At 42.8% G+C, this 14,139-nt stretch overlaps 1 protein-coding gene across 1 annotated transcript in view; it reads left to right on the top strand.

Moving 5' to 3' along the window:
- The first annotated feature begins 89 nt into the window (after positions 1 to 89).
- The window catches only part of PYGL (glycogen phosphorylase L), a 51,753-nt gene continuing 37,703 nt past the window's right edge, over positions 90 to 14,139 (top strand). The window contains 4 exon segments of the mRNA NM_001024861.1: positions 90 to 375; positions 5,126 to 5,227; positions 8,470 to 8,548; positions 10,690 to 10,793. Coding sequence (NP_001020032.1) covers positions 133 to 375; positions 5,126 to 5,227; positions 8,470 to 8,548; positions 10,690 to 10,793 — 528 coding nt within the window. The 5' untranslated portion in view covers positions 90 to 132.

Below are 14,139 nucleotides of genomic sequence, written 5' to 3'. Positions count from 1 at the left end.
GGGCGGCGCCGCCGCGCCCAGGGGCGGACCCCACACTTTCTTCCGACTCAAAAGCGGCGAGCGGCGTAGAGCTGCTCCGCCCCTGTCCCGCCGCCGGTCCGGAGCCGCACGTCCCGCCTGCGCGCTGCCGCCATGGCCAAGCCCCTGACCGACCAGGAGAAGCGGCGGCAGATCAGCATCCGCGGCATCGTGGGCGTGGAGAACGTGGCCGAGCTGAAGAAGGGCTTCAATCGGCACCTGCACTTCACTCTGGTCAAGGACCGCAACGTGGCCACCCCCCGCGACTACTTCTTCGCGCTGGCGCACACGGTGCGCGACCACCTGGTGGGGCGCTGGATCCGCACGCAGCAGTACTACTACGAGAAGTGCCCCAAGGTACTGCCCGCGCGCAGCGGGGCCGCCGGGCGCTCCCCGGTGCCCTCCGCGGCGTCCTGCCCTTATGGGAGGGCGGCCACCGAGCGTCGGGGCGATGGCCCCGGCAGGATGGGTGGAGCCCTGGGGGTGACCTCTCCTAACCCCGATCCTCCCCCTACACACACACACACACACACACACACACACCCCGCGAAGTCCGGGGGAGAGTGTGTGGGCGGCGGGTGTGCAGCCGGGGTCAGATCTGGCATTCTGCCAACACCCCAGTTAAGTCTCGGTTATCCGAGCGCCATCGCCACTCTAACCACTGCGCTTCCCGTCCCCGGGATCTCCTGGAGCAGAAGCCCAAGCCTCCCTCGCCTGTCCACTGGTTTCACAAACTTTTGGGGAGCATCTACTCTCAGCATCTAATCTAGAGAGAGCTGGCGGCTCCAGTCTGAATGCCAGGCACAGTTCTAGGCCCCAAACAGTCGATCCAGAACAAAGGGGATAAAAACCTGCCTTGCGGGGTGCGGGGTTGGGGGAGTGGGGAGCTGAAGGTTTAGGGAGCCGAGACCTGCCGAGGTCGGCAAATGGTGATAAGATTTAAGGGGGCAGGTGGGGCAGGAGTCGGAGAAAGGCTCATCACAGCCCACAGAACCTTTTTAGAGGAGGAGATGAGATGGGGGTTGCGTGCAAGACCCGGGCTGGTCGAAAGCACAGCCCGAGTGTGACGAAGGGATGCGGGGAGTAGGGGGGGCGGGGGTAGAGGTCCGGAGCCACGCTCAGAGCTCTGTATCCTCGCACCACCACCCGCCCCTCCTCCCCCGCACCCCAGTACCTGGAGTAGGGTGTGGAGCTCCTGGACTAACTTGGCTCCTGCTGGCTGGGGGAGGGCCAGGCCACCCTCGGACTGCTAAGGAACCGCCGTTCACAAACCACTCCTACCCGCACCGGGGCTGGAGGAGGACTTGGCAGCGAGGATTGTGTTGTGCCCAATAAGGGCGAGAGAGTGTATTGGAAAGAGTGAAAAATGGGTAAATCCTGGAGACGGTGGCCCAAACATTTATTACAAATTGTTTTAACACAGAAAGCATGAAAAAGAATAGTCCATATTCCAAGTGCTCAAAGAGCCCCTCAGCAAAATATTCCTCAGAGTGAGAAATTGCAGCTCTAATGAAACTTTCAAATGGAAAGTAACTTCCTCACGCCTGATGACTAGGCCTCTACCGGAAGGTAGCAACTGCTAAAATATTTTCTTGCTGCTGCACTGCGGTCAGTGGTGTCAGACTCTTTTAGACCCCGCAGACTGCAGACTGCCAGGCTCCTCTGTTCATGGGATTCTCCCTGCAAGAATACTGGAAGGGGTTGCCATTTCCTTCCTCACGGGATCTCACTGACCCGGGGATTGAACCCCACCACTGCTGCCTTCTTGTGCACTGGCAGACAGATTCTTTACCATTAGTGCCACCTTGGAAGCCCCAAAATATATCCTAGAAAACGCTTTATGTATGCATATGTTTCAATTCAATTCAATTCAGTCGCTCAGTCGTGTCTGACTCTTTGCGAATGCATATATTTACTGCATTTTTAATTTGCATAGAGAGAACTGCACCTACATTAAAAATTATTCTTTAAGATTTTAAGCTGGAGTGTGCGATGGTGAGCCGTGTTTTAGAACTCCCGCCTCCCCTGACACACACATACATTTCAAAAGCATTTAGTGCCATAGAATACACGCTCGCCTTGTATGTTTCTTCTCCAGTGACTTAACTGGGACTTCATAGTTTTCTCCTCTTGTTTCTGCACTGGGCAAGCATTCAAGCCAGGTATTCTGGTAGTGATACAAGTGAACAAGATCCGTTCCACACGTGTTAATCAAAGGTCCCAGCCCTCAGCACAGAGTAGAGCCAGTAGGTGTGTCCAAGCTTCTCTGCCACCTCCCCTTCTGCCTGGCAACTGCAAATGAATCCCACATCTGGATCTCTAGTCTTAATTCCTTTTCAGACCCCATTCCTACATTTATAAGTGCTTGGTGATCATAACTAGATCTCCCCTTATTCCCTCAAACTCAGCATGTTAAAAACTCAGAATCATCATCCCTCCCAATCCCACCCGCTCTTGTGTTTCTAATGCTAATGGCATTGTCATCCTGACAGGTCATCCAGACAAAACACTCTGCTTTCACCTTTGACTTCTTCCTGTATTCCTCATTCAGCAATTCACCAAATTCTGTTGATTTCTGCAGTTTGCCTTGAAATAACCCACTCTCCTCCATTCTCCCTTCTCTGCCTAATTGAGTCCCTGATCTCTGCTCTCCCAAGAACTAGATTTCTAAGTGATTGCTCCCCAGAAGTGGTTAAACTTGGCAGCATGCAACTGAATAAATGGCTAGCAGACTTATTTTGTTTGGTCTGTTAGACATCTTTAAGCAATTTTATTTTCCGTGCCTTTGGGCAGGACATGTCCAACCCAGCTCTTGGCCCACTACTCCTCGTTGTTCTCAGCCTGGCCCCTGAAGGCATTTGAGTTTGCAATCCCATTAAACCTCCTAAAGTGCCCTCTGCTCAGATCTATAGCACTGGCTCTGGTTGTCTGGCACAGTCCTCTTAATCTAGCACTGAAGGTCCGTCACATCCTAGATGAGGTTATTTCCCATAACCCTCCTGGGCTTACCATGTTCTCCCACCAACCCGATTTGCCATCCCCATCCTTGTACTCATCTCCCCACTTCTGGGCCTCTGCCAGCATTGCACCCTTCCTTTGGAATGCCATTCCCACCAGGTGCCTCTGCCCAGTTCTCACCTGCCCTGCAAGGCTCAATTGTGTTGCTGTCTTTTCTCTACACCTTCCCAGAACTACCAGGGCCTCTAATTAATGCTAGGAAAATTTTAAATTATTTTTAAAATATTACATACTGTTTTGTCTTCTTTATTTTATCTTTATAAGCCTTTTGAAAATTTCTATTTTTGTAAAATATACATACGATTAATAATAGTAGTGCATGTATATAATCTATAGCATATATAGGCAATGCTCAAATATTTCACTACCAGAAGTATGTTGTAAATGTTTAATAGAGACCACTAACTAAGAGGATGAGGGAGATCAATTTTTTTAAGGTCTTCTGTATCCCCAAATATAAGGCTCAATCCCGCCCCCAAAAATTTATTTATGGAAAAATAGGAAATCAGCTTAAATTCATGTCTTTGGAAAATCTGTCATGCAACAAGCTTCTCTAATTACTTTATTTAAAAATGCTTTATTTTAAGCAGCAACTTTTTTTTTTAGGAAGAGCTTGAAATATCTGAAAAACTCTTAAATTCATGCTAATTTAGAATTCTTAAGAGGGAGAGAAAGAAAATTAACACAGATGTAGTCATTATTCCTGGGGCTATGATCTCACAATTGCAAGTGCTTGATATATATATATACTGTGTTTATAAGCAAGCTTTTTCTAGATCACTAAAAAGTAAAAACGCCATACATAGTGGTTTTATTATAGAGATCATGAAAATGCGCACAGAGAAGAATGAAAATAATTGCCCTGATGTTACATAAATGGATGTTTGTGGCTTGAGAAGCTCTTCCTTTTTGTGAGTGGTACCAGGGCACCAGTCATGGGGGTGAGTGGCAACTTGCACCCCTTTGGCCTGCATCTGCCCCCTTTTCCTAACTCACAAAGGTATCTAATAAACTAATGAGAGCCCTAATGATAGCATTATAGATATTCAAGCAACTTGGATAAAAGTAATAATGATGTGCTCTGGAAAATAGTATTAAATGACATATTGACTCTCCATAGGAGACTTCAAATTCAATTGTTACATAAAATGAAAATGGGGAAAACTGAGATTTCTAAATTGACATTTTCTTATAACATTTTAAGTATATATGTATAACTAATGAGTTAATTATTATAATAAGCATTCCTTATATTGAACTGTATTCATATTTTTTTTAGTATTTTCTGCTTGACCAAATCCTTTTTAAGAGGGTGATAAAGTTAATGATCCTTTTTTTAAATTAGTAAACTGTACTTATAGTTTAGGATTTTAGTAATGTATGAGCTTTGCACCTTTCACTTTCAACTCCAGTTGTATTTACCTGGCTTTCACCATGTCAAAGGCAAATAGTTTCTAAGATGATAGAGAAGTGTCCCATTTCACTGCGAACAAACCCCAGTAACCTTGTTATTCAGAAGAAACTATTGTCAATTCATAGACTTTCTAGAGTAATTTTAATCCTAAAATATTTAATTATAATATTACTTGCACTAACAGTTAAGGACTACTTTGTAGCCAGTGGATGTGTCTGAAAGCAGTTAAACTTCGTGTTTCTTGGATGACTTGAGGTACAGTCACAGCCAAGCCCACCTGACCATCATCCTAGAAACATTTTACAGATGAGTGATGAGCTATGTCATTCTGACTGCTGTTTACCCAAAACATACACTTTTTCATGAGGCTTGTGAATCAGAAGAAAAAACCCACAAAACACTGAATCTACTTAGTTGAATGAGTTTGCTTCCCCCCCCCCCACCCCCTGGGAGTAAAAGATATTTAAGTGTTACCAAAACCAGGATAGAAGATGGTTTTTCCATTTTGTCAGTAGAACTTTTCTTTAGCCCTTCATGCATCTATAGGCGTCTTGTCTGAACCTGAGTTAAAGTAGTCCTGCCTATTTGTTTTTTATTGGTTACCTTGTGTTTTTATGTTGACAAGTAAGGGTGGCCTTGTAGCTGTTCACATGACATCATTTTTCTTTGTTTCAGAGGGTTTATTACCTCTCTTTGGAATTTTACATGGGCCGAACATTACAGAACACCATGATCAACCTTGGCCTGCAGAATGCCTGTGACGAGGCCATCTACCAGGTACATTATCTCTGTATTTCTCTCATTCTCTCCCTTTAAATGTCAGGTTCAACTCAGGAACCTTGGGGAGAGATCATCCTCCCTAAAAGAAAGAAAAAAATAAGATGAAAAATTGTTTCTGTAGACATGGCTGTTACAAACTATTAGAAATGTACACTATATTACTACTGATCTCTGGTTTAAGAGGAACACAGTTAGAGAACTAGTTTTGCCCCATGAGAATTTCGTTCTGCAATCAGTTTTTGACAGCATTCCACAACAAATTGCGGTTTAGAAATTTGCATCTGGACAGCCTTTAAAGGGTACTTGAGTCCCTGCTGTCAGAATCACAAGCTTTTCTTTGGACTCCTATCTACTTTTTAAAAATGATCAAAATTTGACTGTTCTTTGTATATCAAGACATTATCTGAAATTAATAAGCTTTTAAAATTCTGTTGTCATACTTACTCCGTTGCTTCATGAGATGTAAAAATACACTTCCTCTTTAAATGAGAAGCTTGAGGTCTTGAACCTGATGTGCTAATTTGTTTGTATGAACATATTTAACTGGTCTTCTCCTGACCTTCAAGTATATTCTTACCAAAAATAGTCATTAACTTTTCTGATGTGGTTGATGGGAGGAATGTGTATTTGCAAAGATGCACTCTAGATGAGAGACTGTTTAAATTGCTTTTGTCCTGGCATGGGGTTGTTGTTTAGCAGAGCATTCCGTGTCAAAGAACAATTGCAGCTCCTCTTTGCTTCCCTTTTCTTTGCTTCCCTTGATATCAGCTGAAAAAATATACTTCCTTTGAACCAGAATCCAACCAGGTGGGATGAAGTGACTCCTTGCTCAAGGAGTATAGCCTACTCTAGACTCGAATGTTTAAGAGTGTTACAAATCCTAAGCACTAACCCTAACCCTAACCCTAATTATTAGGGTATTAGCAGTTGGCGTCACAGGGACCCCAGTACTCTAGTGAACCAGGAGCAAATTTGAAAGCCCTTTTAACAATGAATAGAGGCAGATCCATTTTTGAACTCTTTAGAAGACGCAGTTTTCAAGACTTGTACCAGAAAGCAACTTTTGATATAAAGATAGGAATTCAAATTGGTAACCAGCCCCATGGCAACTGGGGTATCCACTTTAAGCATGCATTTTTAAGTGTGTATATTATGTTTCCATGTAAAACAATATCTAATTTCATGGATTGCATCACTTTCAGATAAGAATGCAATCATTTCACAAAGGACCATCATTAGCCAGGCATGGGCTAGATTATTATCTAGGCAGCAGAGGACAGGTCTTTTAATTTATCTGATCATCAGTTTCCTCATGATAAGATGAGTAGTCCAAAGTGATCTCTGCTGCTGCTGCTGCTGCTAAGTCACCTCAGTCGTGTCCAACTCTGTGCAACCCCAGAGACGGCAGCCCACCAGGCTCCCCCGTCCCTGGGATTCTCCAGGCAAGAACACTGGAGTGGGTTGCCATTTCCTTCTCCAATGCATGAAAGTGAAAAGTGAAAGTGAAGTCACTTAGTCATGTCCGACTCTCATGGACTGCAGCCTACCAGGCTCCTCTGCCCATGGGATTTTCCAGGCAAGAGTACTGGAGTGGGTTGCCATTGCCTTCTCCAAAAGCAATCTCTAGGACTACACAATTTTGATATGAGTCCATACTGTTGCTAGTGGCCTCTGGCTGTGTTGGTTCTAACACTTGAGGACAGAGAGCTGACTGTCAACTAATTCCATCCATCCCCAAGGTTATAGATGCTCCTCAGCCTCTCACAGTCTCTCTCTTTCTTTCTTTTTTAAATTGAATATAGTTAATTTACAATATTGTGTTAGTTTCAAGTGTACAGCAAAGTGACAGATATATATATATATATATATATATATATATATATATATTCAGTTCAGTTGCTCAGTCATGTCCAACTCTTTGCGACCCCATAGACTGCAGCACACCTGGCTTACCTGTCTATCACCAACTCCCAGAGCTTGCTCAAACTCATGTCCATTGAGTCAATGATGCCATCCAATCATCTCATCCTCTGTCGCCCCCCTTTTTAGATTCTTTTCTATTATAGGCTATTACAAGATACAGAGTATAGTTACCTGTGCTATACAGCAGGTCCTTGTTGTTTACCTATTTTATATGTAGTAGAGTGTACATATGTTAATCCCAAACTCCTAACTTATCTTCCCCGAGACTGTTCCCTTACAATCTGTTATCTACCCCAGAGAGAAGTAGAGGATTTTAGGCCCATCCCAGCTGGACCACAGGACTGAGGTTTCCCTGACTGCAGTCTGGCCCCAGATCTTACAGGCAGCAACTCACTAACTGGTTTTGGGTTAACAACCTTTGACCTCAGTGAGTAAATACGTTGCGGTCATGAAAAGATGAACTTTAGTCCATCCCAGAGAATCTGACCTCATATCTTTCCGTAATTTTCAAATTTAGTCCAGGTAGTGTGGACTTAGTACTAGACTATTTCTGAGGTTTTACCCTGACAACAAAAAAATAACTAAGAAATAGTAATAGCCAATATTTATTGAGGAATATCTACCCAGGAATCATTCTGAGTGCTTTGTTTGTGTAATCTCATTTAATTCACAGTCCTAAATGAAATAGATACTATTGTCATTGTTTTATTTTAGTTGCTAAGACGTGTCCAACTCTTTGCGACCCTGTGGACTGCAGCCCGCCAGACCCCTCTGTCCATGGAATTTCTCAGGCAAAAATACTAGAGTGGGTTTCTATTTCGTTCTCCAACAGATACTATTATCCTCATTTTATTTTAATTTTTTTTTTAGTTTTATTATTTTTCTTTTGGTTGTATGGCATAGTTTGCAGGATCTTGGTTCCCCCACCAGGGATTGAACCTAGGCCCCTGGCAATAGAAGCATGGAGTCTTAACCACTGGACTGCCCCCATGTCCTCATTTTTAAACAGGAGATAAACGTCAGGGAGATTTAGTACCTTGCCCAGGGTCATGTAACTAATTAATAACAGAGTCATAATGGATATTTAGAGCCCATACTCTTCTCCAGTCTGCTGCTGTGCCCTCACAGACAGTCTGCATCTTCAGTCACCAGCATCTGCAGGGGTTATCTGATGTCAGTTCTAGCATTGACGGACCTGGAAGGATTGAGTTCACAGATGAACCTCGATGCCCAACCCAGAGCTTTAGGACATGACTGCTCTCTCTGAAGTGGCCTGTTTGTATCCACATTCAATGTTGTTTTCCTTTCATCTCCAGCTTGGATTGGATATGGAGGAGTTAGAAGAAATTGAAGAAGATGCTGGGCTTGGCAATGGTGGTCTTGGGAGGCTTGCTGGTAAGAGACATTGTGAATGTGCTGTGTTGTCTGGCTGTTGACACCTTCTCAGATGCCACGTACGACTATTCCTATAGAATCAGCAGACTGTCTAGGAGAAGTGCAAGGTGTGACCTAGTAGTACATGTATTTGTTTTTGGCTCTGCACTGTGATTTGACCAGCAAATCCCATGGACAGAGGAGCCTGGTAGGCTGCAGTCCATGGGGTCGCTAGGAGTTGGACACGACTGAGCGACTTCACTTACATGCTTTGGAGAAGGAAATGGCAACCCACTCCAGTGTTCTTGCCTGGAGAATCCCAGGGACGGGGGAGCCTGGTAGGCTGCCGTCTCTGGGGTCACACAGAGTCGGACACGACTAAAGCAACTTAGCAGCAGCAGCAGCAGACAGACAGACAGTAGAGAAAGGAACTTGAACAAAAGAGACATTGCTTAAAAAGTTTGGCAACATTGCTTCAAACCCCAAAGCTAACCATATGCTTCCTGTGCCCTGAAGGGTTTCCACAGTGGCCCCTTCACTTCACTGTTCACAACTGCTCAATTCACATACTTGTGTGGTAGGACCTAAGTTGTTTAGCCCTTGTGTTATCATCTTGTGCATTGGACAGTTTGCTTTTTGATTGACTAGTAGGCAGTGATACACTTGTTGTACTATTCAGTTCAGTTCAGTTCAGTCGCTCAGTCGTGTCCAACTCTTTGCGACCCCTTGAATCACAGCACACCAGGCCTCCCTGTCCATCACCAACTCCCAGAGTTCACTCAAACTCATGTCCATGTCCATTGAATCCGTGATGCCATCCAGCCATCTCATCCTCTGTCGTCCCCTTTTCCTCCTTCCCCCAGTCCCTTCCAGCATCAGAGTCTTTTCCAATGAGTTAACTCTTCGCATGATTGGTTCAATTTAATTAATGAATATCCTTTTTTGTATGGATTCAGTTTGAATTTTTAATCCAGAAATTATCTTTCAACAAATATAGAGGAAAATATTAAAAATATAATACCAATAGCATTAAATTAAAAATATGCATCCTGGACTTCCCTGGTGGTCCAGTGGTTAGAAATTTGCCTGCCAATGCAAGGGACACAGGTTTGATTCCGGGTCCAGGAAGATCCTATGCACCATGAGGCAACCAAGCCTGTGCACAACTACTGAGCCTGCACTCTAGGACCCTTGTGCCACAAGAGAAGGCACTGCAGTGAGAAACCTTGTGCACTACTACTAGAGAGTAGCCCCTGCTTACCACAACCAGAGAAAGCCTGAGTGCAGCAACACAGAACCAAAAATAAAATAAGTTAGAAAGAAATTCAGCCAACAAGGCCGTGTATTATCACAGAACAACTCTAGAGGTTGGCCATTCCAAGGTTTATTTATTCAACAGCACAGTTCAGTCAGGACTCTGCATCTCTGTGGTTCTTTTGACTTTTCATGGAAAAAAGACAGCAGCGGTAAGGAGACTCTTTAACTGTACCCAGCAGACCTCTTAGCAGCTCTCATTGGATAGAATGACTCATCGTATGCTGAGGCCAAAACCAAAACTGGTGAAGGACATAGAATTACCATGAAGAATCTAGTCAAGAGTTACTCGACTAGCCTAGAAGTTTAGTCAAGCAATATTCACTTCCAGGTCCAGCCTCCCTGAAGCATAACCTGGTATGTGAACAACACTGGAATTCCATTAGCCAGAAGGAGAGTCTGCCATAGATGTCCCAGTCGGTCAGACGGGTCACATGTAAATAATACATGTCTTTTCAAGCAAGGGGGCATGGAGACAGGTTTCCCTAGAAAGGGCAGTGCAAGAGACAAGGACATGTCTAACACAGACCAGTTTCCTTAGCTATTCTCAAATGGAATGCCAACATGTACGCAGTAGTAGTTTCTAGATTGTGAGATAATAAATGATGTTTGTTTTCTTCTTTATGCATTTTTATATTTTCTAACTTTTCTATGGTATTTATTTTATTATAATTGGGGAAATGTGACTTTAAAAAATTAATACTCACTGTGCAGCAGTCTCTGTGCTTTAAAATACAAATATGGTTTCTCATAGAAAAATGTTTTGTGGCTGCCATGTTTTTTAGAGAAAGACACATTTTTACTTACCTTGATAACTCTGTCTTTTGCTTGTGCTCGGCTTAATTTAGCCTGCTTCCTGGATTCCATGGCAACTCTGGGGCTTGCAGCTTATGGATATGGCATCCGATATGAATATGGAATCTTCAATCAGAAGATTCGAGATGGATGGCAGGTATGTGACTCATATTTTTTAATTTTGTCAGTAAAATTTTGCCTTGATGTTCTGGATGATTTATAATTTACAGAATGTAACAGAAGGTATTACTAATTTCTGTAGCATTTGATGAATTCTGTCAGTCTTCCCACTTTGCTCCCCATGTAAGCTCCCTAAGAGCTGAGAGTCTGCCAGTATCACCAGTATCATTCACCACCAGACCTATAACATCTTTTACAGTGCCAGACTCATAGGGATGCTATGAAGATACTTATCACTGAGTACCTTAATGCAGACCACCTGTAATGGGCAATGTCCTATCTCTGCAGCATGCAAAATGGAGGAGCATGTCTTTTGACTCATGATCTTTCCCAATAGCCCTTGAGGATAGGAAGCATGTCACCATTTTTGTAGGTGAGAAAACTGAGGCTCTTAAGAGGTAAAGTCACCTCAGATCACACTTTTGGTAAATCTGCATCCCCAGATTTCCCAGTCACAATCAGTATTCTTTTCTACATGCAGAGTCTTGCCCTCTTTAGTATGCCTTTTTTGTTCAGTCACTCAGTTGTGTCCAACTCTTTGTGACACCATGGACTGCAGCATGCCAGGCTTTCCTGTCTTTCACTATCTCCCAGAGGTTGCTCAAACTCACATCTTAATGTGCCTATCTTATTAGATATATAAACTCAGTTTTCTGCTTTTTTTTATATAAGATAACAGTAGGCAGCCTTGTTAACTATTATATCAAATAAATCTGACACATATTTAATATGTGTAATTATAGTGCTCCATAGGAAATTGCACAAATAGTAATTAATCCATATAAATGACCCTCATTTTATTTTCATATAACCAAACCAGTTCTTAAGTATTTGTTTCTGTTTATCTTTAGTAATCCTTTGAGCTACAGTCATATAGCTGTCTGTGCACGGACAGTTTTCCTTGAGGTTAAATGTGATTTAGGCTTTCTCTTTCTCCCTATCCTTGTCTCATACCCATACCCCAAAGATACTGGATTTTCAAAAAAGCCTGACCTCTCTGAGCCCTTGTCAGAGTTCTAAGAGTCAGTCCAAAGGCAGCGCACTCAGGCATTGGGTTGGGGGACCTAGGCTAGAGCTAATCCCCAGGGAGGGGAAGGATGAGAAGCTGAGTGTCGTCACCATCTGTTTTTTCCTCCCTCAGTATTTGGACACTTTCTGGGCCAAAGAAAGTAGATACTAAAAGATTTGATTTGATGAGAGGTTGCATCGAGGAAAGTCCCAGAAGGAGAATATTGGAAACCTATTGAAAGACAAACTTCCAAATTTTGTTAAGGACCAGTGTATCTTCAGGGGCTTCCCTGGTGGGCTCAGTTGGTAAAGAATCTGCTTGCAATTCAAGAGACTGCCTGCAATGCAGCAGACCTGAGTTCGATCCCTGGAGAAGGAAATGGCAAACCACTCCAATATTCCTGCCTTGGAAATCTCATGGACAGAGGAGCCTGGTGGGCTACAGTCCGTGGGGTTGCAAGAGTCTGACACAACTTAGCTACTAAACCACCACCACCAATGCATCTTCAATTCAGTTCAGTTCAGTCACTCAGTCATGTCAGACTCTTTGCGATCCCATGAACTGCAGCATGCCAGGCCTCCCTATCCATCACCAACTGCCAGAGTCTACCGAAACCCATGTCCATTGAGTCAGTGATGCCATCCAACCATCTCATCCTCTGTCGTCCCCTTCTCCTCCTGCCCTCAATCTTTCCCAGCATCAGGGTCTTTTCCAATGAGTCAGCTCTTCACATCAGGTGGCCAAAGTATTGGAGTTTTAGCCTCAGCTTCAGTCCTTCCATTGAACACCCAGGACTGATCTCCTTTAGGATGGACTGATTGGATCTCCTTGCAGTCCAAGGGACTCTCAAGAGTCTTCCGCAAAACCACACTTCAAAAGCATCAATTGTTCAGCACTCAGCTTTCTTTATGGTCCAACTCTCACATCCATACCTGACTACTGAAAAAACCATAGCCTTGACTAAATGGACCTTTGTTGACAAAGTAATGTCTCTGCTTTTTAATACGCTGTCTAGGTTGGTCATAACTTTCTTTCCAAGGAGTAAGCATCTTTTAATTTCATGGCTGCAATCACCATCTGCAGTGATTTTGGAGCCCCCAAAAATAAAGTCAGCCACTGTTTTCCACTGTTTCCCCATCTATTTGCCATCAAGTGATGGGACTGGTATCTTCAGCTACTCCTAAACCAATTAGGAGGCAGTATTGGGTAGGAAAAAACATTTGGGCTCTAATTTGAGATCTCATTTCTAATATGAGGCCTAATTACAACTCATTACCCTTATGAGTTATGCTGCCTTGATTAGGTTACCTAACTTCTCTTAACCTGGGTTTTCTTGTCTGCAAAATAGAGATGCCAGCTTCCCAAAATTATGATAAAAATATGTAAAATGTCTTGCATACAAATAGGTACTCAATAATGTTAATTTTGCCTAATAAAAGGAGGATACTTTCACAAACTGTGGCATTGTATAATATATTAATACAGCCATTGATATTATGTTTTCAATTAATTATAGTAAAATGGGAAATTGTTTATGTTAGTTGAAAAAAAGGGATATAAGATCATGTGAATAGTATGACCTATCCAAAGGAAACAAAAAAGATAAAATGCTAGGGAAAAAAAGTATATATATATATATATATATACATATCTCAAAGGCTCAGTAGTAATTAATTACCTCTGGGAAATAGGATTATGGGTGACTTTGACTATCCTTTTATTCTTCTACATGAGTCAGAGTCTATAAGAAATGTGTATTTTATAATCATAAAAAGTTATAAAAAATAATTGGCTGCCTTCTACAATGAAGAAATCTAGGGTTACATGGTAAGAAGCCTAGCTTGGCGGGCATTTCCAGCAGGACCAAGATTTTAACACACCATAACCAAGCAATACATGGTATTCATTCTCAGTCTTTGTATCCTGTGTGGTACTCATTATGCCCCACAATGTTTAAGGATTTTATTTTTTACTTTTCTATGAAAGATTTCTTTTTAAATTCAGCTGCTCAATCTCAAGAAAATTCTTTCAAGTGCGTTTTCCCCAAAGTGTTATGAAAGACCACTCTGTTATTCACACCTTTGACCTTTGCTACCTTTAAATGGCCTTATTCCAGGAAACTTTCCCTTCTCTCCTGTGAGACCCAAGAAGTATACATCCCCAGTGTTTTAAGGGAAAAAGAGAGACCAAATGGCTTTGGCTAGTCTTCAAAGCTAGCTTCACTATTATCCTTTATCACTTGTTTTAACTTGAAATTGAGTCAGAAAGGCACCTAATTTTATCTACCATAGCCATTGCTCACTGGGATGGGATT

This window comes from Ovis aries, chromosome 7, assembly GCF_016772045.2.
Source record: "Ovis aries strain OAR_USU_Benz2616 breed Rambouillet chromosome 7, ARS-UI_Ramb_v3.0, whole genome shotgun sequence".
Lineage (NCBI taxonomy): Eukaryota > Metazoa > Chordata > Mammalia > Artiodactyla > Bovidae > Ovis > Ovis aries.
Note: the sequence above shows the minus strand (reverse complement) of the source record. Positions and strands in the feature narration are given on the sequence as shown.